Below are 26,948 nucleotides of genomic sequence, written 5' to 3'. Positions count from 1 at the left end.
CCTGCTTTATTTTATTTCATTTCATTTTTGGTTTGAGATCAAACCCAGCAATGTTCAGGGCATGCTCCTGGCTCTCTTCTTAGGGATCACTCCTTGCAGGGCTCAGGGGACAATATGGGGTGCTTACAATCAAATTTGGGCTGGCTGTGTGCAAGTCAAGTGCACTGCTTGTTGTACTATCTCTCTAACCCCCTTATCTATTTTACCGCACTTAAATGTAATTCCCCACAAGTTCTTTTTTTAGCTCTAGATTTATTTATCTGTCTTCTTGCTGTTTGATTTTAGCTGTCTCACTTGGCCTGTCACTAACATACACAGATTAATAATTGTTTCCATATCCGTTATAGCTCTTCAAAATTGATTCAGAAAAATGCTTGATTTACTTCCTCTGCTATAATCCTCATACCATTATTCTGCAAATTCATCAATTCCAGCTCTAAATATATTTTCTCCTTTTCTTTATCCACATACCACTATCTTTGTCCATGACAGAGAATAATAATGAAGTTATTAACTAAATGCAGAATAATAGTCATCCAACAGATACTTATTTATGTAGGATTAAGATTAAGGCTGCCAGGTTAACAGAAGGAAATGAGACCTTTCATAATCAATAGACAAATCTAATACGAAGTATCTAGTAGATAACATAGCTTTATACATTATCATGGCACATTTTAGGAACCAACTAAAATAGCAAGAAAAATATTTATTTTATATGAAAATTCTAAATACTCCTTATTTACAAGACAACCAAATAACAGACAAGTTTAGCAATGCAAACCTAAATTTAGAAAACTATACCCTACTCATAAAAAATGTACCTATGTAGCAGCAACAATAATAAAATTTGTATAGCACAAAAACAAACTAGAAAAAAGAACAGAGCAATGCATTTAGCCAAAACATGACAAATATATGAAATTTAATAAAAGACAAATTCAGGTTTAAATAAGCAATTGTGAAATGCTTCCACTTTTTCAGAAGTCATTTTACTTTGAAGAACAGTATGTTTTGTTATTAAGGTAATAGAAAACCAGTCATCTTGTAACATTGTGTCATAAGATATATGTTAAATTACTAGATTTTAAAAATTATGTAGTCACTGCATTGTGAAGTACATGCTTGCTCCAGTAGATCTTGAGTATGTAGCACTTCTCTAGTGTGGAGCGTTAGCACAGCGGTAGGGCGTTTGCCTTGCACGCAGCAAACATGGCCAACCCGAGTTCGATTCCTCCGCCTCTCTCAGAGAGCCCGGCAAGCTACCGAGAGTATCTCGCCCACACGGCAGAGCCTGGCAAGCTCCCCGTGACATATTCGATATGCCAAACACAGTAACAACAAAGTCTCTAATGGAGACGTTACTGGGTCCACTCGAGCAAATCTATGAACAACGGGAGGACAGTGACAGTAACAGTGACAGCTGTAAAACTGTTTAGAATTCCTCCCTTAGAATCCCACCCTTACCCAGACTCCCCATAATTTCCTATTTGAGTGGAATCAGGACTCAAAGAAACCCTTCACTGAATTATTGTAAAATGGAAATATCATGTTTCTTGTGTGTGTTAAAGTTGAAAGCTTGGGAACTGCTAACATTGAGGGCTTTTTAGTCATGAAAATAAAAATTACTCTAATATGAATTCTATCCAGAAATAACAGACTGTTAACATTTTTTTTCCAGGTGGGGTTGTGTCACATCCCTATAAGTGCTCAGGGCTTACTCCTAACTTTGTGCTCAGGGATAACTTCTTATGGTGCTTGAGAGATCATACACAGTTCTGGGGTGATTAAACTGGAGTAGGCTGCCTGCAAAGCAAGCACCTTAAGCCACTGTACTATCCCTCCAGCTACCATTTTTGCATGTCTAAAACTACTTTTGCCCAGTTTGGGGGGATGGAGGGTCAGGGAGTGTGCATGCTCTTTCCCCAGGACATTAGTTAGTGTGTTGGACCTCTTTTTTTGTTATCTACAAGTTTTTTTCTAAGTAAAAAAGTAAGTTTTAAAAACATCTTTATTATCTTTATACTTTATATGACAAGATCTCTGAAGTCTGTCTAGAACACTGGTCTTTATGATGTGTGCTCTTTTCCTGTGACTTTTTATAATATATATATACTCTTGCTTTCCCCACTTTTTATGTTTATGTTGGGCAAGCAAATATGAGTCAAGTTTTAGTTTAATCAGATTTGGTTTGTTTTCAGTTTCAAATTTGGTTTATGTTCCTCCTGTTTGATTCATGTGGGATATGCAAGGTTTCTAACAACCTGCCGTAATTAATTTTCACATATGCCATATTTCATTAACTCATTTGTGCTTACAAATACTTTGTTTCCCTTTGAAACTAATTTTATAAATTCTTTATACAATTTTTGAAATATATGAAATATTTAATAACAAGGTTAGTATAAAATCAAAATATTATTTTTATAAATTATATTATCGCTTTGAGCCCTACATAATGTATGGATTTAACAGCTATTTCATGTTCTTGCAGTGTCCTGAAAACACTTCAGCATTCCCAGCATTCTAAAAATATATTGGGGCTGGAGTGATAGTAGAGGTTAGGGCGTTTGCCTTGCACGCGGCTGACCTGGGTTCGATTTCCAGCATCCCATATGGTCCCTTGAGCAGCATCAGGAGTAATTCATGAGTGCAGAGCCAGGAATAACCCCTGTTCATTGCCAGGTGTGTCCCAGAAAGCAAAAGTAAATAAATAAAATAAAAATTAAAAAATATATACATATAGGACTTCTGTTACAATACAGCTCTCAGTGGATGAAATTTAACAAATTTTATATGTCTACACCTTTACTTGAAAATCCTAGGCTTTTTTGTGCCTTCGCATTTTGAGGATTTCTAGTTTTGAAATAAAGAGCATTAGTTACAATCAGATATGAAGTATGTATCTGATAGCTGTACTGCTAAATTCTTGTATATAATTCTTGGGCTAAGTAAAAGTAGCCAAATGACATATTTGAAATGGCTTAGCTTATTTTTTTGGAAGAAAAATGAAACTAAATAGCAGCAAATATTAATATTTGTGTTATTTTAATATCATGGATGTGACTCCTAAGATCTCTTAGAAGTCTTTGTTCTTTATAGAGTTTTCTCTGAAGTTCTGATTCATAAACGATCATACTGATTCATGCCTGGATTTTGATCTCAAAGTTTTATTCCAGTTTTCAAGGCTTTAATTCTAAATTGTGATTCTAAATCAGATACTAGGGATAATAGGGGTAGTAATAGAAAATGACTGATAATTAATCCACAGATAAGTGTATGCCATTTTTACTGAAATGGAATTCAAGAACATTAGATTCTCTAGCATATGGTAAATTGTTTGACCAACTTGATTCCTTTCCCATTTCTCACAAATGTCAAGGGTATTCATTGATGATTATAAATTGTTTTGAGTCATGCCACATGACCCAACAAAACAAACAAAAACCAGAAGCAAGTCAACAAAACAAAATCCACAAAACAGCAATGATAAGGGAAGCCAAGGACGATATATAAAAGCACTACTTGAATATATTGAAAAGTGTAGGGTTAGAATAATAATGAGCAATTGCACAGTGATTCATAACTGTTTCAAAAGTGAGTACCGTGATGCTGTATCTATTAACAGCCTTTAAATTCTTCAAGAGATGTAAAGTTCAAGGTTACTGTTGAGCAAGTTAAATGTATCAAAATACTTTGATTTAAAAGTTCTGTAGCAACAAATATCTATTGTGTTTCTTGATGCATATTTTATTATGTCAATGCCAGTCAGTTTGGTAATGCGCAAATTATAAAATTTAAGCCATTTATACCTCGATTATTAATAAAGGCTTTTGAGAAAGAAGTCAAAACATGTTCTTATGATAAGAAAAACTACACTCTATTTCAAATAACTAATAGGTTGGCCGTTTTATATTATGGTCTTTTTTCCCCTTTGGTAGAAAATTATGATTAATTTTATTCTGAAAATCATATTACTTTTTGCACAGCACATAGAGGAGACAGACATATACATTTTAATTTTGAATAAAGTAGATTAGCAATCTATTAGTTGGTTTTAGAATGTTGATTTTGAAAACCCAAGAGAACTTATTTAATACCATTGATTATCATGTTGACACCATCTCTGCAAATATATCGTGCTGTATATACTTATGCTCCCCTAGGAACTAAGGCACTGGGTTGGTGTGGTTGGTGTGGCAGTTTTAGTAGCCTCAAGAGCTACTGGGAATCACTTTCTGTTTGTTCACCTAAAGAAGGTAGACTTATAGGAGTGTGTTGAGTTATCTGTTTTTTTTTTCCTACAGAAAAGATTGCTGTAGGCTAAATAAGCTTGGAAATCTGTGATTTTTTATGACAGCTTAGTGTATTTCAAAATTAGAATGAAGTGGCCAAATTTGTCATGAATGTTACAGAGCACATGCCTCAAATGTGTCAGACCCTGGGTTCAATTTTGGCACCACGTGGTCCTTAGAGCAACACTGGAAATAGCCCTCTTGACCTGTTGAGCACTGCCAGGCATCCATCCTGGTGACACCTGAATAGGTGAGTGTCAGCAGGATTGGAATTCCTATATAAAATTGAAACTATATTTTAAGGATGCAATGCATTTACTAAAGATTTATTCCACATTGTATGACTGAAACCCAGTCATGGACTTTGTAACTGTGTGTCTCATGGTGACAATTAAAAAAACTTTATCCCAACACGTAAGTTAAACATTAATATCCTTTGCTCTAAAGAAACATCTTTTTCTTAACACCCCAAAATTTCACAGTAATTTCTAAGTTTTCAGAAAGGGATGTGAAATATATCTAGGTGATATAATAATAACTGATAAATTAGGATTGCTGGATTTAGCACATAAAATTTCAGTAAAAGTTGCATTTAACTTTCAGGTAAAGGTAAAAGGTAAAGGCCCTCCGTTGATCGTCGATTTGCTCGAGCGGGCCCAGTAACATCTCCATTGGAGACTTTGTTGTTACTGTGTCTGGCATATCGAATACTCTCGGTAGCTTGCCGGGCTCTCCGAGAGGGGCGGAGGAATCGAACTCGGGTCGGCCATGTTGGCCGCTTGTAAGGCGAACGCCCTACCTGCTGTGCTATCGCTCCAGCCCTAACTTTCAGGTAAACTTTCAGGTAAACATAAATAAATCTTTTGTATAATTTTAAGAAAATTTTTCCTTTGAAAATTTGTCAGCTGAAATGCAAATTTAATGAGTTCTCTATTTTAAGTAAACATAACCTAAATTCAGTAATCTTTTATATACTTCTTATAGGAAATTTTCTATCTTTTAAGACTTCCTCAAGTTTATATATCAACACTTCTCTTATTGGAGACTCAGCTTTAAGCAGTCTCTATATAGTACTAGACCAATTATCTATCCATGATTTTTGTATCATTTACTTGGTGAATTGAAAGAACATTTGTTAATATTTATTAATCTTGAATCACTTTTAGGTTTATCTTGTACTCAGACTTGTTTTTTAAAATATAAAATAATCGAAATTCATTTTTTTCTGTTTATTTTTTTTCTGCTGGATATTTCTAGAGCTGTTGAGTTTCCACTGAACAAAGGATCCACAAAAGTAGCCAAAACATTCAACAGATTGAAGAAACAAACAACTTTTAAATTTGTAGAGAGGAAATTGTGTCTCTAAAGGTTAATTAGCTGCTAATACATTCTCTTCATAATTCTCACCTGACTATTAACTTTGAAATTTCTTGTTTCTTTAAATATAAAATATTTTTCATACTGAGTTTCTTCTGCACTAAGAAAGAAGTCAGTATGATCAAAAGATGATTATGTAGATGTGTTTCTTTGTTCAATAACACATCTGGAAGCATAGTTTAAAATGTAGACAGCCCTATAATTGACTCAGCTTCTCTACAATATTATCACTCTCTATTGAAGTGGCTCTAGCTTCTTATGTTTGATAACTTCATTTAGGCAAGTCCTTTAGCTGATCAGTAAACCTTCCTTTCCCTCAGTTTCTTATATTAAAGTTCAGAATTTCATAAGTTTTACTTACATACATTTTAATGTTAGTGAATTTTTATTTTATGTTCCAAATTTCTCTATTTGTATAACTATATATGTGCACACATATATTCTGAGAACTTTAGTAATGTCCACATTTTTGTAAAAGTCTTAAAATTGTAGGGTGCAGAGATATAGTAGCAGTAGCCAATTTACTTTCCTTGCTTGAGGTCAGCCAGAGTTCAATTCCAGCACCCCATATGGCCCCGAATCACCCAAGGAGTGATTGCTGAGTACTGATCCAGAAATAAACACTGAATACTGTTGGCTGCCAAATAAGTAAATAAATATATAGTTTTAAAGTTCTAAAATTGCATAGTTCTTTTCGTTATTATGACAAAAATATCTGCTTGTTGAAGTTGGAGTTTTTGACTAGTTAAAAAGTAAGAAGACAAATTCCCTTTGGATTAATTAATTTGTTACTACAAGCCAAATATTGGAACTAAGAAATAGAATTCAATACATATGTGTGGGATCTTTCTGCCTCTTCTTGGTAGGATGTTATCCATATTTTGAATAACATGAAAGTCTTATTTTAATACTCTCAAACAAATACTATATTTTCTTTAAAAAATGCATTTTGGGACTTAAAAAGATAGTACAGTGGGTAGGGTGCTTGCTTTGCATGTAGACAAGCCCAAGTTTCATCCTTGGCACCAAGTAAGATCACCAGAATACCCTGGTAGTGATCCCTGATCACAGAGCCAGGAGTCAGCCCTGAGCATCACTTGGTGTTCCCCTCTCAAAAAACCAAATAATTTGTAAAATTACGTTTCATAAATGAAGTACTAATCACAGACTTCTTCATCCTTCTGCCTTTTAAGGAGTTTGGGTGACAGGAGACCAGGGGAAATGACTCGGTGACAAAAAAAGGATATGCTTTGCAAGCAAGAGGTTGCCAGTTTGATCCTCAGTGTCACCTATGTGCTCTCATCCAGTTGCCTGTCACTTTGCTCTCTGGGGCCACCAGCGCTGCTATATTGTATGTGATCTCTAGAGAACCAATACAAGTAATATTGTCTGGAACTTGTAATATTGCAGTCCTAGACAAGCATATCTGTGAGTGCCTGCAGACCCTTAGTCAGCACTGCAGCCCAGAGGTGTCTGTTCAGCACAAATATTGACAGTCTCCCCACCGCTGACAAGACATTTGTAAGCACCACAACAAATGGGCCCTCGTCATTGCAATAATAACACCAAAAAACGAAAGAAAGGGGAAAAATGTGAATGACACATTTATAAATGCAGTGAAGAACATAGTAGGTCTATGAGGATAATCTTCTGGATTCCTTGAAAACCTCTTGAAATGTTACTTTCATAAATTGATACTTCACAACGATATATTTTCAAGAGACAGCTTTCATATGACTCATTCAACATTTAAAGTTAAAATATTCTTTGAAATATAAATCCATTAATTACTACATTAAAGCTCATGGATATAATATTCAAATGAATAGAATATTTCTAAATATCAAAACGATTTCATTCATTTCATATAAAGCAGGCTTCTCTATTAGTTGCAAATTGCTTTTATACAGGGGAAGCAAAAATATTTAAAATTTTTTAAACAGAGATAACATTAATTTATATTACTGCATATGTTATATTTCGTGAAAACACAGCTTCCAACTATAAGTACATTTAATACATTGTGATTATACTACCACCATACAGCATACTGGACCTTCATCCTCTTACTCTTATTCGTCCTATTGGTAAACTCCCCTCTGCAGAGTTCATGGTTTTATTTCCTCTGGTTTTAATTGTTATCATGCGTTGCTGCTCTGGATACCCTGGTTAGATCATTCTGTATTTGTCTTTCTCTTTCTGACTTATTTGTCTTAAGGGGGGGGGGGGGAACTGTCTAGTTTCATCCAAATAGCAATAATATGCCATAATTCCTCATTTGTTTTTGAGTGTGTGTGTGTGTATTTGTGTGTGTATGTGTGTTTGGTGGGCAACAAACCAGTTCTGTATTACTCTTCTCCCTGGTTTGTACTCCCAAACGGATACTATGGGAGGAATTTGCAAGAGTGCTTACTTTGACCGAAGTGAAGTCAAAATTAAAAGCTGGAAAGTGAAAAATTCCTGGGCATGTACAGGTTTTGGATAGTCTTTAATCTATTTATGTATTTGGAAAAGTGACACTTTCTCTCTGCTCTTGTTTTTCTCCCACATCATCTTCCTTCTCCCACTCTATTTTCTACTATGAAAGGTTTCAACTCAAGCAGATACGTGTTTTCTTCTTTTCCTTTTCATTTTCTCCTTCAGTTCTAACCTGGTTATTCTCAGCAACCTTTTACTAATTGGAAGACACATTCCTTATTCAGTAGATCTAACTATGACTCCTTGGTTAAATTCACTGCCTTGTATTTTTGTATAAAGTTATCAGTTTTTAAGTATAATTTTTTTCTAAATCTATGATTATGATTTTTAGACAATTATCAAATAAGTACTTAAGCCTACTACACTATCTGGGCTACACAGTGATACATTTGTATGAACTTGTGTACGTTTTTACCTAGAGTCTTGAAACCTATGATTTATTAGTGGTATTTGGGAATAATGGGAGAAACAGATATAAAATTATTCAACTGTTATGATATAATATATAGAAAAATTTTTGTCAATTATTATTTTTAAAAGACTGTTATACAAACACTGTCCTCCCATTGTTCATGGATTTGCTCGAGCAGGCCCAGTAGTGTCTCCATTGTGAGACTTGTTGTTACTGTGTTTGGCATATCTAATACATCAGGGGTAGCTTGCCAGGCTTTTTCTTGTGGGCAAGATACTGTCGGTAGCTTGCCAGGCTGTCCGAGAGGGGCGGAGGAATTGAACCCGGTTTTGCCGGGCTGGCTGCGCGCAAGGCAAATGCCCTGCCGCTGTGCTATCACTCCAGCCCAAAAGACTGTCATACCTACTTCATATACAAGAATTTACAGATTCATCCGTAGTTTTATCTCATACTGGGTATGTAGTAAATGTACCTGCCATCTTTTTAACTTCTCACTTAAGGATAATATTGTATTCCCCAGTAAAAAGATGAATAAAATTGATAGAGCAAGCAGATGCCATTAGGCTTCACTAACATGTGACTGGGATGAATGGAGATGTTACTGGTGCCTGCTCAAGCAAATCTATGAGCAATGGGATGACAAGTGATACAAGTGATGTAATATTATCATGTTAATTTTCTATGAAGCTCAGATTTGAGCTAGGTTATTTAGTACTCCGTAATTATTTAGTAATTCACTGGCTGTAGTGTGAAATCTTTATAAGTCTTTAGAGCCCGGCAAGCTACCGAAAGTATCTCACCCACACGGCAAAGCCTGGCAAGCTACCTGTGAGTGTATTCCATATGCCAAACACAGTAACAAGTGCCACAATGGAGACATTACTGAGCCCGCTTGAGCAAATTGATGAACAACGGGAGGACAGTGAGAGTGAGAGTATGTCTTTAGTATGATTGTTTTCTAAAACTGATCATAATTAATTTGGAAAACACTACTATTGGACAAATTAATAATATTATCATTTTACAAGTTAATAAGACTTGCTTGTTGAGACCTCAAGCTGTTGTGATCATATGCAGTTAACTTTGATCAAGCGTCAAGAAAATCTGTGGGGTGTCTAAATCAATAGAAAGGATAGAGAAAATGAAATATTTTAGCAAATTAAAATTTAATGCTTTAATAGATGGCACCCAAACCTTCATTAAACTACAGATTAAAGAAGACTGGAAGAAGTTATTCAATATTATAGATGCATTTGTTCAAAGCTGGGCAGAATTTCCTGGGAGATTTGGTGACAGGAGAAAATAATATAGTTTTCTTCTCATATTCTACTTAAGACTTTACCCTACAGTTGAAATCATGTATTTATTGGTAAAGTAAAAGTAAAGTAAAGGCCCTCCCGTTGATCATCGATTTGCTCGAGTGGGCCCAGTAACGTCTCCATTGGAGACTTTGTTGTTACTGTGTCTGGCATATCGAATACGTCACGGGGAGCTTGCCAGGCTCTACCGTGCGGGAGAGATACTCTCGGTAGCTTGCCGGGCTCTCCAAGAGGGGCGGAGGAATCGAACTCGGGTCGGCCATGTTGGCTGCGTGCAGGGCAAACGCCCTACCGCTGTGCTATCGCTCCAGCCCTATTTATTGGTATCACTTAGAATACTGACACAGGCTTTCAAGCAGATTCTTATTAAAGTTTATCAGATGAAATAAATTGCTCTAACTTTTAATGTTTAATAAGAATTGATCTCCTTTGAAGTTGAAGAACCAAGGAACTATAAAATTGAAGTCTACTTGGAATTCCTCCTTGAGTTCAACAAATTAATGTGTTCTGCATTTTGATTTATTTGAAAGAATTTTAAAGCTATATATTTTTTTACTCCATACACTTTGCACATTTTACTTTTATTTTTAGTCTAGAATTTTTAATAGTTTTCTATAGGCCTTTGACGGTAACAAAGTTGATCCCATGCGACATATGACAGCAGTTCATTTTACATTCAAAACTACTACTGTTGCTAACTACTACTATCACTACTGCTACAGCTGCTGCTGCTACTGCTGCTGCTGCTGCTGTTCAGTATGGGTGTAATAATAGAATAATGTCTCTACTTAAACAAAACGTATTTTACATTCTCTTAACTTGTCTTGCTTAAAATTAATTTCCTGTGAAGAATTAATGAACATCTTATTTGGTGATATTCTGACAATTCTTTCTTCTCATATTTCTAATATTTCTGTTTTGTCTGGGTATGGAATTCTTGAGAATTTCACAGTTAAGTAATTAAACATAGTACAGATATATGGGTTTATCATATGTTTCTTTGACCTCTTCTTAGCTGACATTGACTTGTTGATCGGTTAGTGTGCTTGACTAGGTGTTAAAATAACATTTCAATTTATAAGTACCATCATGGCTACTTAAAAACTGTAGTATTACAGATTGGTGGTTAACTACCTGGAAAAATAATTGTAAAAGAATATTTGCAAATAAAATGGCAGAAACAAATTTAAGCAGGGTCCAAATTATTTCCCACTTTGGTTTTGCCAAAGGAGACTGGTAAATAAATAAAGTAAGAAAATATTTAAATAAATATTTAAATATTTTAAATATTTAAATATAAACTTAAATAACTTAATATTTATAAAGTAAGAAAATTATTATTGAATTCCTATTTTATACCAGAGTATGAAGAATAGGTAAAAGAACAGATAAAACTGTGCTTAAGGTTTACTAGACATTTTCTTTGCAATTGGGTGACAGTGTAGAATTCATAAGAATTCACTGTTTCTAAGAAATAAATTCTTAATAATATCAGTAGATATATGGAACAAGTACTTGATTGATGATACAAAGAACTTTGTTGGATTAAGTTAGTTATTATTAATCTTAACTTTAAAATACTTAAGTTGAAATTAATAATACATTCACTGGCTTATTTTTGACTATCAAATCATCAAATACATTCCTGACATGGAATATGGTATGTGTACAAAGCTTGATGTATATTTATGAATACACCTAAAAGGGAAAGAGTAGGTTATTTTTGTTTTTCCATGATAGCCATTGTTTTTTGGACATGTTAGCAATAAGATTACACTTTATGTTCTTTAACATAATCTGTGATGTTTAAGTATATAATAAAATTTATTAATCCAACTTTATTAGGCAAATAATTTCTAAAGGGTATTGCGTTTATGTGAAGAATACAAATCATTTTTAAAATGTTAATTACTTGATCATAGAGTGCTTACAAAATATTAAGTTGTTAGAAAAATAATTTTTAAAAATTTATATACAGCCTAAGAAAACTTTTATCACTTAGCTTGCTCAATTTTCAGAAACATTTTCTAGAACATTAAATGCTAAATAAAAAAATTTATGCCAAAGCACATCTTTTTTGTGTGTGCATTTTAGTAGCTATAATTAAGGTGAAATTAAACACAGGGAAAAGGGCTGGAGAAGAATGTGCCCTTTAGGATACAGAAGAAGCTAACATCCACAATACAGAAAGGGTAATTATTTCTAGAACATTTGCATTCTCATAATGTCACCGGTAGAGATTAAAGTTCATGGAAATGCATTGATTGTCAGTAACAGGAAATTAAAATGGAAAAAGCATTATTCCCAGTGTGGTTTGGTATTAGTACTATCGGTGGTAATGGTTAGAAATCATATTCTAAGTAGCTTAAAGATGATGATTAGTTGCATAATTAAGAAATCAATAGATGCAGGTAGCCTCTAGCGTGGCAAGGTTCATGATTTAGTCACTTTGGCTTCTGCTACCATAACTACTCAGAGTAAGTGGAAAACTTTTGAAAAGAAATAAGAACATGAAATGGTTAGATGAGTTTGATGATCAGAGAGTTGACATGGGGTAATTTTCAACCAAACAGAATCAGGAATTTACAAGAAACTTTTCTAAAAAATAAAGAGTTCGGAATACAGAACATTTATAAAGTAAATTCACATTTACTCTTCTTAAACAACCCCATACTGTATTTGAAAGCTACTTGTGCTTTTTCTTTATCATGATTCCACAATTTAGGTGCTAAGAGCTACAAAGAAATTACGGGTTTATCAAGATTGCATATTTCTAGGTAGAAATGAATGACAACTGATAAGGTAGGTTAGGAAAAAATGTTTAGAATTGCATAGAAGTTTGGGGGTTGAGGTATATTTAATATGTAGGAAATAAACGAATTCATCACTTAATTACTGTTTGCAGTAGGCTTTCTTATAAATTATTTCATAATTTATTACATTAAAAATAACAGCAACTAGAATTTTTTTCCTTCTCTTTAAGGAATTTTTGGAGAATGCACATTAAGTGAATTAAATAGTCTTATAGCATATCCACTGATCTAAAAAAATAAAGTTATATTAATTTAATTATTTGTAAGTTTTAGATAAAACAACAAAGTATATGGACATTCTTGATTTTGCTTTTTCAGTATATAAACTAATAGTTATAATTACAGGGTATATATTGTATATCAAGCACTGTGAAAATGTATGGTTGTCTTGCTTATCTCTCATGATACTTTAATGATGATTTATCAAATACTTTCAAATCATGTAGTCTGATGACATTGAACTTCTGCTCTCATTATTTTTTCTATTTTCATAAGTATGCTGATGCATTCAACACCTTAAACAAATACAGTGACAGTAAAATACTGCTTTTCAAGGATTTCTATATGTTGGGTGTAGTTAGGATACCATGGACTATAGCTACCTGTAGTATAGCCCATGGACTATACTCAGCGCTATGCCTGGCTCTCTTCAGGGATCACTGATGGTGGCTCTGGGAGACATTATCTGGTGCCGGGGATTGAAACACTATCTGACATATGCAAGGCCAGTGCCTAAACCCCTGCACTCTCTCTCTCTGCATTCCATAGAACCTCTTTACTCACATTCAGATTTTCTCAACCTCATACACCTATTCCTACATTCTTTTATTTAAATAGTATACACTGCAGCATTTCGTCCCATTTCATGTTCAGTGATTGACTAGAGTACTATTAATAGCAATGATGTATGTGGTTAACAGGGAAGATTGCTACAATTTTTTTTTTTTTGCTTTTCGGGTCACACCCGGCAATGCACAGGAGTTAATCCTGGTTCATGCACTCAGGAATTACTCCTGGCGGTGCTCGGGGGACCATATGGGATGCTGGGAACCGAACCTAGATCGGCTGCATGCAAGGCAAATTCCCTACCCTCTGTGCTATTGCTCCAGCCCCTACAAAAATATTTTAAACAGAAAATTTGAATTATAAATAATTTTAAGTAAAGCGTAGAACTTGACTGGCAGAATTCATTAAAATAAATCACTTGTATTGAAGAGTATCCATAGTGTTTATCCAATTTATTTCATTTTTGGAATTGAAGAGCAGCTTAAATGGCAATAAAAATAATAATTTTTTAAACGACTTTAACCAACAACACAACAGTTGCCCAAAATTTGTCAGGCTGGATCAACTGCAGTGTCCCAAGTATAGCCAAGAAAGGAGAATTAGTAAATTGTACAGGAAGCTTATCTCTGTAATTTAAATGTGTCAGATGTTTTGGACATTGATTCTAAAATCCTAATGTTCAATCACAATATTTTATTCCTCTCCCCAGCAGCATCTTAATTCCATATAAAAAATGTATTACTCTTTTTCAGATTTTTAACATTAACTATTTATCAGAAACTGACTTTTGAAGGCGAGTCGCTTGCCAGGCACTGTCACGCCCAATATACATTTTTAAGATGGAAAGGTCTATTTGGCCCAGATTTAATTTTGACTCCCAGTAGACATTGGAAAACGAAAGTAATTTATCTCTCAACCTGCTAGGAGATGTTTTAAGTTTCAGCAAGCAGTGGTATTATATTAGCATGGGCCATTTGAGTAAATTTGTTTCAAGGAGATAATAAATAACTGAACTACTTGGTTAAAAATCAGAAATGAAACAATTTATCCTTGTCACCTGATGGTACTTAAATTATGAAATATAGCTCTCTAAAGGTTTGACTAATCTCTGAATCTAGTTTGAGGCAGTTACTGACTTTTTCTCATATACCACATAACACACAAAAACCTGTGTTTCATTGTGAAATGTCTTCCAAGATGATATTATATAATGATTCTCATAAAAATATGCTACCATGCTGAAAGTAGACTATAGACCAAACATGATTGCCACTCAATGCCTCTTTTGCAAACCACAACACCCAAAAGGAGAGAGAGAACAAAGGGGTATGCCCTGCCACAGAGGCAGGGTGGGATGAGGGGGATGGGGGGTGGAAGGGATACTGGGATCCGTGGTGTTGGGAAATGGGCACTGGTGGAGGGATGGGTATTTGATCATTGTATAATTGAAACCCAAGCACAAAAATTTGTAAGTCTACAAGTGTACCTCATGGTGTCTCACTAATAAAAATTAAAAAAATAAATAAAATAAAATTTTCACTGTCAAAATAAAATATGCTACCAGAAAGCTAATGAAGAAACCAGATGAATCAATTCTATATTCTATACCCATTATAATTGTGTAATGCCATGGTTTTAACACATTCAATTATACTGGAATAATTTCTGGAGGAGAGGCAGAGAGATTTCTTATTTGATAAATAGGTAAATTAGTGGAAAGGAAGTGCACACTCCATAAACTTGCAGCACACAGATTTGAAATGATCAATTAGTGGAGTCTGTCGGAACTCTCTAAAAGTATTAATTTTCATCTATTTTGAAACTTGAAAAAATTTTAGGTTATGCTTTCTTACCACCCAAGGATAATAATAAATGCACTTTGCTATAGCAGAAATGAATAACTGACCCATCCACCTCAGCCTCTGAAACACATATTTGGGGAGGAAAACAACTTGTTCCTTGTGATCAGGGAAAACACATAGAACACATAGATGAGGCTCCCTCTGTTGACAGTGAGACCCTAAAATCTCCCTGTAAAAAAATCAAGGTTGGATGGAGACAGAAGTTGCGGTGAAAGGTAAAGGACTTAGCCGATTCTTTCCATTTTCTTTAATTATTCCCCCTCAAGTCTTTCAGTTAGTTTCATATACTTTCTCTTATTTTATTTTAACACAGTAGCTCCCTTTAACTAAAACTCAGCTCTGTAAAACTTTATGAGTTCTACAGAACATTGGTATGTTCTATTAATTATGAAATACATTATGAAAGCACAGCAAGTAGGGTGTTTGCCTTGCACACTGCCAACCTTGCCGACCCTAGTTTGACTCCTCCACTCCTCCCAGAGAGCCCGGCAAGCTATGGAGTCTATCTCGCCCGCACGGCAAAGCCTGGCAAGCTACCCGTGATGTATTTGATATGCCAAACACAGTAACAAGTCTCACAGTGGAGACATTACTGGGCCCATTTGAGCAAATCCATGAACAATGGGAGGACAGTGCTACAGTGGACAGTGCTAACATGATTTACAAAGTTGTTCACAATATAGTCATTTTACTTATTCAGTATTCCAATACCACTCTTACCACCAGTATGCCCTAGCCTCTACCAATATCCCTCCTTTCCTACCCTCCCCCTCATGCCTGCTCTATTAGCAGGCACAGGTTAATATACTTCATATTGCTTGTTATAACATATGTCTAATAATGATGCTGCTAAAATCATAGCCTGTGGATTTACTGAAATATTAGGTGCGAGTTGGGCCTCTATGTTATTGTTTTCACTCATGGAGCTTAGGGGATATCTACTCAGTATTCCCATTTAATTCTGTTGCTTCTACTGTGAAATTTGGAGAAGTTTCACGGCCAATATATAGCTGCATGCTACAGGGGATTTGGAACTGGTACGATCAGCTACAGGTGTCTCTGGCAGCTCTCTGATATTAGTTGTGAAGCTGAGCTGTTTCGCTGTCAGCCATGGGAGCTGCATGTGGGTGGATGAAACACTGGGCCTTTGGCTGTGCAGGACTTTGCCAGCCCCCATCGCATCTAGGGTCCAGGTGCCCTATTGGATTTCATAAATTGGATTTAAGAAATTTAACTTAATTTCATAAATGAAATTGGATTTCAGTGAGAAACATGCTTATTTTAATGATAAATACCTACAACGTGTCTTCAATAAAAAAATATTGTATAATTAAAGAAAATTTCAAAGTAAAAATATAAAATATTAAATATAAGCACTATCTGTAGCACTGTCCTCCCATTGTTCATCGATTTGCTTGAGCAGGCACCGGTAAGATCTCCATTGTGAGACTTGTTACTGTTTTTGATATATCAAATACGCCACGGGGAGCTTGCCAGGCTTTGCCGTGCGGGAGGGATACTCTCAGTAGCTTTCTGGGCTCTCTGAGAGAAACGGGAATCAGACCTCGGTCCGGGTCAGCCTCGTGAAAGTCCAAAGCCCTACCTGGTGTTCTATTGGCTGACCCATTAAATAAACTATAAATTTTAATTATAAGTTAGTTTATGACTGATGTAGTTGTTTCAGTTTACCTAAAGGAAAAAAAATCTTTTTGAGGGATTATATATCTTCCAAAGACTGCAAAGCCTTATGAAAATGGAAATAAATAAATAAATAAATAAACTTTGCAGTTGACATTTTCCAAAAGAGTTTTTGAAGCTATATATGTTTCCTAAAAGCAAAGTTAGATAATAGGATAATGGAGGCTTGTAACTTATTTTTTTCACTCATTGAATTGTGCTTTTCTAAATTGCTGATATAATATTTTGATAATTTTCAAATATAGGCTAAATTTTATGAATTTTTTGTACTGTTTTGTGAATTGAATATTTTATATAGATGGTTTCAGATATGCATAAAACATTTGATATTTTTATGTCAAAGTATTAAAGCATTCAATAATTAAAGCTTTCTTCTTTTTTTAAGAGCAATGAAGTTGTCTACTACAACGCAAAGGATGATCTTGATGTGAGTACTCAGTTTTGCATTACTTTCCAAAAATATACTTAGTTACAGTAGAATAATTAGTTTTATAGAACAACTTGACCTAACAGGTTCATTTTTCCAGAAAATATTTGCTAACATAGAAGAATACTAGTTAGCCGATGAGATAATGATAGACTTTAGTGCTTACATGGTCTTTACTAATTATTGACATCTTTGTAAGTCACAATGTCCTGAATATAAATTCCCAAAACACCCTATCTAGACCTCAGTCTGCTCCACTGACATATATAATGTGTGTGCCATTAACAGTGGTAGATGTGTTTTGAAGACACATGAATGCAATTTCTCCAGCAAATGTGAAGGTACCTATGTAGCAGGAACATATTTAATTACATGTATACCTCGATTCCATGTTAAAAACTAAATGAGCACTGACTCATGGCTCATCAAAGAGCACCAGCTTTGCATGCACAAAACCCTGAATTCTACCCCTGACATGTCTCACAGATGCTTGGTGCAGCAACTAGCACATATAGAGTGTAAGCAAAAAATATGGAAAGAAAAAGTTGTAATGCTTTGATATGTGATATGTTCTACAGCTTGCTACAGCACTGAAGTCTCTGCCACTCCCGCTCCTCCTCTCTCTCTTTCCTCCATCATATATATCTGTACAAAGTTAAAAATTTAAAATTTGTGATGATCAAACAGGGTAGAGTTCCTAAAACATGAACATTGAATGAAGTATAATGTGTAGATTTACTTCATTGTAATGATAATACATGGCCTCACTTAAAGATGTATTCAAGGCGATCAGTAATGTTTATATTAACTATATTTGAGTTTCCAGTTGGTAGGCAACTATCGGGTTGTGTACTTAAACACTTGCAATATAAGATACTTCCTCACATGTGTTTTTTAATATCTGTCCTGCTCTATCAGTGCTATTTGTGTTTACCTTATAGTATGGAATTACTTATTGGCATCACATTTAGCTAAACCAGTGGATGAAATAGGGGTTAGAATTAATTTGCCTGAGCATTATGTAATAATGTCCTGGGAGTTCATAGGGGCCATATGGCTACCAGTTGAGAAATGCTGGTCTTAACAACCCTTAACACATTCACAGCTCATTTAATATTTTCTATTAAATGTTTTTGCAGCATGAGGGTCAGAAACTGATTCATTTTTCTGTATTGAATGATATAATTATTTACCTAATGCTTGTTAGATTGGATATGTATTTATGTGCTTTCATACCTTTATTATTCATCTAACTTTTGGAAGATGAGTCCACTTTTGAATGTTGTGTTCTATGTACAGATTAAGCAATGGACCATTTCAAACCCGGTGAAAATTAAAATGCTAGTTTTTTTTAAGGTTAAATGCAAAGTAACTTAAAAATGCGAAGCTAGATTTGACTATCAATGATTTGAATTACCTTTTAGTACACATTATGATGGGGACAGGTGGAAAACAAGGGTGGGGCAGTGGGTTATCACCTTTGCTCATTGACTTCCCTAATATCAAAAAGTAAATGTGGTTTCTTTTGTCTAAACCTATTCAAGTTAGGAATATGTACTAGAATGAGAATATTTGCAGTTACTGCAAGTAATACAGTATCATTTTTGTTCTTAAGTCTGGGAAAATAAGCTCTTGTTGAGTCTGACATATGATATCATGGTTATTAAACCACTCAATCAAACTTCAATTCTGTCTGATTCTACATACAGATAGAGTAATAGTTTATGGATTTAATTTCTAAAACAACCAAAACAAAATTTTATAATGCTTCAGTGTATGATTTCTTTTTACTTTCCATATGAAAAGCATTTTATATACATAGAAAACAATTGTTTATTGAATCTTAAATAATTGCTTCATCTATTATTTGCTTACACATTCTCAGATAAAATTGATATTTCACTGCTAAATGTTTCTTTGTGCAATGCTTTTTTTCCTAAGAGGTCATACACTTGTAATAATGATGCATTATTACGTAGAAGTAGTATTAGAATGTAGTTAAGAGATTGTGCTCCAGACTACTATCCAGAAATGCAATCCATAAATATTCGTGAGTTTAACTTTAGAAATAATTGGTAATATTATTATTATAATACATTTAATACTGATAAGGCACATGTGTGTTATTAATAATAAGAGTTTAAGAGATTTTACTTTATTGTAATTCTTGTGAAATAATAAAGCAGTATATATACAAATTTAAAATTGGAATTAAATATAAAAATAATTTGTGGACACAATGCAAAAATCTGTCTTAATATTTTTGTATATCCACATCAATAGTAAAACTTAGTGGGTTGGGGGTAGCCTCAGTGGTGCTTAGGGCTTACTTCTGTCTGGCTCTGTAGTCAGGATTCACTTCTGTTTCTACTCAAGAGATCAAATATGTGCTTGGGATCAACCTCTGCAAACAAAGCAAGAGCCCTTCTCTTGGTACTCTCAGTACTAGTCACCGACCCTTTTTTAATTCATTTATTTAGGTAGTTTTGTGCTCACACCAGCAGTGCCTGGGAGCCATACCCGACTTGGCCATAGCCATATGCTAGGAAATTGCCTTGGACTTTATACTATCTCTTAGGCCCCTGATCACAAAATTTTAAAGAATTATCACAAAATAGTTATCTGCAAAATTTTATAGTCATATCTTTCAAATTTTGAATTGTTTTGGTTTTCAGAGATATCTCAATAAATTTCTATTGTGTTAAGGAACTGCTATCGCTCCAGCCCGTTAAGGAACTGATATTCTCAAAAGATGTGTTATGGAAACAGTCTGCTCTGTATTTCCCAAAGTAAACAAAAAGAAAGATGATCATTGCAAACTCTTATCAGCCTAATTCTGTGATCTATGTTTCTGACTGAAGTTCAAGTTAGGTACAGACCTAGAATTCTCTTGCTGATAAATTGAGTTGATTTATTTTGCAACATTTTATTTTATTGATCACTTAAAAATTTGACCTGTCTGGAACATTTGGCTAGTCTGCTGAATCCCTTGCATATTTATGTTACTATTTATTTTCTTAGCAGAACTCTGTCTACATTGAAATTAGTTCCAAACATAATGTTCTATCTAACTCTCCATTTTAAAGCCCGATTTTTTTATAATTTCATTTGATTTGATAGAAACAAGTAAAACTGATGAGCTCATAGAGATAAACATCAAACAGCAATAAAATTGCTTTAATTATTAAAAAACAAAGGACAGACTGGGTTTCTTTCTTTTTCAGTTTTTTTAAATGCTTTTTGTCAGTTTTTATTTCAATGCCTGTTAATGAAAAATTGAAGATGGTATAGAAATAGAGTATAATTGGTTTGTTTAATGGCTTATTCAGAACTATCTCTGTGCATACAAGTGATTTATATATTTGGATGTCAATATATGGATTTGATTATAATAATTGTTTATATGTACTACCCTACATTGAACAATAAGGGCTTTATATGCAGTGAATCTTTTGCTGTTCACATTATTCTTTTGTAGCTCATACTATAGTCTTAATGATTTCCAGATAAGGGCAAGCAAAACTCAGTAGGTTTTTAAAAATATTTTTGAAAAAGTTCTTCCATGACGCATTTGTTATTTGAATGTGTCAGGAATTGAATGAAGTTCTGTGACCGTGAGTACAGAGAAAGTGGTTGGCACTGATCTTTCAGCTTTTTGAGGAGCACCCAGAGGAGAAAGAGGGCCAATGTCTGGACTTACTATAAGTCAAAACATTAAGGCTGGAGGAGATAGCTCATAGGGTTAGTGATAATGCTTTGTACGCAGGAGACCCTGGGTTCAATTCCCAGCTCTTTATGGTACCCAGAGCACCAACAGAATAGAGCTTGAGCACCAATGGGTATACTCCTAATCAAAAATAAAGTCATTTCGTTGAAATTTCTCAGGACAGTTTGATTGCAAACTTACTTTTTTAAATAAATACATATAATTCATTCCTCTTAGAATGTTCATGTGTTTTTCTTGCATAATATATAACCAGCTCCATCATTGATAGATGTTTATGGTGATTTGCAAGAAATCACTGTGATTAAAAAGATGGTTAGATTTCAAATCATAAATCTGCACTCATTTGATCGTCTGTTTCCATTCATGTTTACCATGAATACATTGAAATTAATGCATGAACCACTGTGTGAAATATGGCCACAATAGGATTCGCTGGGGTAAAAAAAAAAATAAAAGAAAACAAAATGTAGTTCAGATTCAGTTTCTTCTAGGAATTTTGCTTTATTTTGGAGAAAGTTTCTTTAAATTATTTTATGTTAATTTTGATATATTTTATTGCTTGGTGCTCTTTGGCATATGTTCTTCTACGAGAATAGATTAAGCATTAATTCCTATTTATTTTAAGATAGTGGCATATATAATTATCTTTTAGATTCTGCACCCAGTTCTTTCTTTCTGGAAGTAGCATATGGATTTAGAATTTAATGAATATTCATTGCAATTTAAAAATTCAGTGGAATTATTTTAAATTTATCATTGCACTGTAACATTGTTGTATGTATGTTACATATGTGTACATACACCATACACTAGTAAAGATTGATTTAATTATTCTTTTATTAGTCTATGAAATTACAGATACTCAAAATTGGGTGTCAGGCATACATCTTTTCAACACCAATTCCTTCACCAGTGCCACTTGACTCCACCAACTTTCTGCCACTCCCTCTTTGCCTCCCACTCATAAGTCTACTTTTTAAAAATATATGTTTTTTGTATTGTGATTTACTGTTGTCCATAGAGTTTCATACAAAACACTTTACCACCATTCAGCTCTTCCCTGCATTATAGTTATTAACCCCTCTCTGTCCTATCTGCCAACCTCCCCAGGTGGTATGTTTCCTAGGAACTACTTATTCTCATATTCTTTGTTTCCATTTTCTTGGGACATTCATTTTCCCCCTTTATGTTTCCTTCTCTCCCTACGAGAAAGATCCTTCTGTGCTTGTCTCTCTCCCTCTGATTAACTTCACTTAGCATAATACTTTCCAGGTCCTTCCATGTAGCTGCAAATGACATATTTTCTTATGGTTGAATAATATTCCATGTGTATATGTACCATAGTTTCTTTACCAGTCATTTGTTCTTGGACACTTGGGTAGTTTCCAGATTTCAGCTATTATGGATAATGCTACAAGGAACATAGGGGTGCAAATGTCTTTCCTCCATGGAAGGAAAGGGGGTGGTAGGGGATTGGGGTAGATTCTGAGAAGTGGGGTTGATAAGTCAAATGGAAGCTCTATTCCGTTTTTTTTTTTTACTAATGTCCAAATTGTTACCCAAAAAGGCAGGATCTGTTGACATTTTCACCATCAGTAAATGAAAGTTCCTTTCCTTTCTCCCTATATCTAGGCCAAAACTAGTTGTTCTGATTCTTTTTGATATGTACCAGTCTCCATGTTGTGAGATCCTACCTCATTGTTGTATCTCCCTGGTTTTTAGCATCTCCTCTTCATCAAGAGCATTTCTTCTTGTGCCTTTGGCCATTGGAATTTCTTCTTTAAAGAAGTTCTCTGTACATCTTTTCTTTCCAGTTTTTGATGGGATTGCATGTCCTCCTCCTCCTCCTCCTCCTCCTCCTCCTCCTCCTCCTGCTCTTCTCCTTCTTCCTCCTCTCCCTCTCCCCTCTTCCTCCTCCCCACTTCCTCTTCCTCCTCCTCTTCCTCTTCCCCCTCTTCCCCTCTTTCTCCTCCTCCTCCCTCTCTTCTCCCTCTTCCACCAATCCCTCTTCCTCCTCCTCCTTCTCCTCTTCCTCCTCCCCAACTTCCCCCTCTTCCACCTCCCCCACCTCCCCACCTCCCCTTCCTCCTTCTCCTCCTCTTCCTCCTCCTCTTATCCTCCTCTTCCACCTCCCTCTCTTCCTCCTCTTCCTCCTCCCCTTTTCCCCCTCTTCCTCCTCCCTCTCCTCCCCCTCCACTTCCTCCTCCTCTTCCACCTCTTCTTCTTCCTCCTCCTCCTCCTTTTCCTCCTCCTTTTTCCTCCACCTCCTCTTCCTTCTCCTCCCCCTCTTCCTCCTCCTCCTGCTCTTCTCCTCCTCTTTCTCCTTCTTCCCTTCCTTGTTCTCCTCCTCCTCTTCTTCCTCTTCCTCCTCTTTCCTCTTTCTCCTTCTCTATTGTTCTTCCTACTTCATCTTTTCCTTCTTCTTTTCTTCCTTTTCTACCATTACCTTGTATATCTTAAATATTAACCCTTTATCAGTTGAGTGTTGGATTGAGTGTATCTCCAATTCTGTGGGCTCTCTTTGTATTCAGGTTATTATTTTCCTTTGAAATTCAGAAGCCTCTTAATTTAATATGGTCCCATTTGTTTATCTTTGCTTCCACTTGCATGATTAGTAGTGTTTCATCGTTGAAGAAATCTTTAGCTTCCATATCACAGAGAGTTCTGCCTACTTTCTCTTCTGTCACCTTATGGTTTCAGATCTGACATCTTAAATCCATTTTATTTCACTTTCGTGCATGGTGTTAGAACAGGGTCTGAATTCAGTTTTTTACATGTAGCTGACTTTTTTTTTAACACCACTTGTTGAAGAGTTTTTCCTGGCTCCACTTTATGTTGCTTTTGCTCCTTTTTCAAAGATTAACTGATCATATACCTGAGGGTCTGTCTTTATTCCAGTACAATGCTATTTTAGTCACTCCCAGTTTGTAGTACAGTTTGAAGTGGGAAACGTAGTGCAATGCCTCAACTCTTTTTTTTTTTACCACCAAGGACAGCTTTAGCTACTTGAGAGGGGGAGTAGGTTGGAGGGTTATTTATTGTTCCATATGAATTTCAGGAGTATTTGATGTATTTCTTTGAAAAATGTCATGGGTATCACCATAGAGACTACATTGAATCATGCCAGTTCTTGGGGGGAATATTGCCATTTTGATGATATTAATCCTCCCAATCCATTCACAGGGTATATGTTTCTACTTTCTTGTGTCCCCTTTTGTTTTATGAAGTAGTGTTTTGTAGGGTTTCTTTATATATAGATCCTTTACCTCTGTAGTTAACTTGCCCCCTTTAATTAATCTGATTCTTTGGACTGAAATAGTTTAAAATGATGGGTTTCACCCATTGTTTGCTTGCACATGCATATCGATGAAATAAATGAACTTTTTGACATAAGGATATTTGTCACAAATTGTCTAGATGTACTATTGCACTAATATGTTGAGAAAATAGAAGATATACTTGTAACTCTTTAAATTTAGTGAAATTTGCAACTTTAAATGTCACATGACATTAAATATCAACAGAAGAAAAGTGTGAATCTCCTCGTTCCTTTACATATTTATTAGATGTCAGTTAGTATATGATTTTAATCTAGAAGATTATTACAAAATAAATTCACTAATAGTAAAATTTGTGATATTTGAAATAATTTTCTGGATTATTTTAACTTTTCTGATCAACTTGTTCAAGTAAACTTGACGGTTTTCTATATTTATCTTCTTGTAAGACTGAAGAAGAGTTAGGACCAGGAGTAGAATTCTCTTCTCTGTCATTTTCTTCTTCTATTATTTCCATTATCATAACTTTATCCTCAGTCATTATTTATTTGCAGAAATCTTTTAAAGCTATTAGCCCATGTGAGATGAAATATAGTACTTAATCAAGAGAAAGGTATATATAAATTTGCATGTAGTGTAGAATCATTCCTTAATTCTGTTTCTTCAATGAGAGAGCAACTGGCCTGTTTATTCTTATGTCTGGAATGTTCAGAAAGAGCACAAGCATGATGAATAAAGGGAAAGAAGGAGAATATTAATGTTAATCAATATCTGTTACTGTCCTCCCTTTGTTCATTGATTTGCTAAAGCAGGCATTAGTAACATTTCCATTGTGAGACTTGTTATTACTTTTTTGGCATACCAAATATGTCACGGGTAGCTTGCCAGGCTTTTCCCTGTGAGCGGGATACTCTCTGTAGCTTGCCGGGCTCTCCAAGAGGAGTGAAGAAATTGAACCCGGATCACACGCATGTAAGGTAAACACCCTACCCACTGTGCTATCGCTCAATATAGTAAATATTATTAAATTTTAAATAATTCTTATTTCATCTGCTAGATATAGGTGTAATAAATACTCTTTGCTTCCAATGTATTTTTTGAAGACACTGAAACATGGCATATTTATATTTATTTAATATTTTTGTTGTTTGTTTTTATTTGGAGTGGCACTTAACAGTGCTCAGGGGCTATACCTTTAACCCATGTTAGGGGTTTTTCCTGGTGGTTCTTGGAAAATCATGAGGTTCCAGGGATAGAACACAGTCCTCCTGTAGGCAAAGCATGAACTAAAGTCTGTTGAGCTATGACCCTGATCCCTTTAGTTAAGGCCACTTTTTATTTTAAAAAGTGTCATTGAATAACACTTGAGGGAAAATCTGGGGGAAAAAATGCCAGTTAAATAGAGGAGAAAAGACGAACTAATGTATTAGTTGATAATCACATGCAATTTGCAAATTTAAATAAGTTATTATGAATGTTTTTTCTTAAATTAAAATGTAAATCTTGCATATAAAGAGTATTGAAAATAAGAGGCTCATTTTGCAAAGTACTTACTAGTATCTCACCATTTATATGTAACTGCTTCTTTATACCGGGATCTTACCATTTATATGTTCATACAAAATTTTTTTGGCATGAAGTTTACTCTAAGTTAATGTAAATAGATTTCATGGTTAGAACTGTTATCACTAGAATAGACCTTGTCTTCCTTTATATCCTTAAAATAAATGACAAGCCAGGATGTAGCTCTCAGCAATAGAGCACTTACCCTGCCTATGTAAACCTATGGCGCCTATACACACAACATTGAAACCTAGTAAGGATTCATAAAGTGATAATAAGGATGAAAAACCAAGATTCCTAATTGAGGCACTGTACAGTTAGCATTTTGTCATTTTACTTTCAATGTTTTATCCTTGTTTCTTATTATAAAAGAAATAGCCTGCATTTATTGATCAGGAGGCTTGCATTCAAGTTTATTCATTCACTTAATTAGCATTGTATATGACAAGCAAATATACGCCTAAGAAATATGCTTGATACCGAAGATACAAATGAACAAGTCAGTGAAGTTGCTGTTCTTCAGTAGAACTCAAGAACCAATAAGAAGCTAAAGCAGTAGCTCATTACAGTTAGATTAGTGTGCTAAGGATGGTACATTCAATGTTAGTTTCAAGATTCAAGGGGATTTGTAGATGGGAAACTCGACTAGAGAAAGATTTTCAGCTAAAGGGCAAACTAGTTCTATGAATGATGACCAGGAAAAAGCCTCCTGAGGAAATCACCCACACAAGGACCTCTCTGCCCTGAAGGGCACAACATTGTTTCTGCTCCTTTTACAGTGAGGAACTGATAACAAGGCAGGAACAGAAGGAACAAGCTGAAGCAGAGCAAGGTATGAGGCTTTGCACTGAGCTGACTGTGGGAAATAGGTCATTCAAATTTTCAGACTCCAGAAAGAAATTTAATTTTTTTT

At 34.8% G+C, this 26,948-nt stretch overlaps 1 protein-coding gene across 1 annotated transcript in view; it reads left to right on the top strand.

Moving 5' to 3' along the window:
- CACNA2D1 (calcium voltage-gated channel auxiliary subunit alpha2delta 1) overlaps positions 1–26,948 on the top strand; it is a 474,650-nt gene that overhangs the window by 268,540 nt on the left and 179,162 nt on the right. Inside the window, exon 5 of the mRNA XM_056118578.1 lies at positions 17,426–17,467. Within this exon, the coding sequence (XP_055974553.1) occupies positions 17,426–17,467 (42 nt within the window). The remainder of the gene's footprint in view (positions 1–17,425; positions 17,468–26,948) is intronic.

Source organism: Sorex fumeus, unplaced genomic scaffold (assembly GCF_029834395.1).
Source record: "Sorex fumeus unplaced genomic scaffold, SorFum_2.1 ptg000037l, whole genome shotgun sequence".
Classification (NCBI taxonomy): Eukaryota; Metazoa; Chordata; class Mammalia; order Eulipotyphla; family Soricidae; genus Sorex; species Sorex fumeus.
The sequence above is the reverse complement of the archived record's forward strand: the minus strand, read 5'-3'. Positions and strand labels throughout refer to the sequence as shown.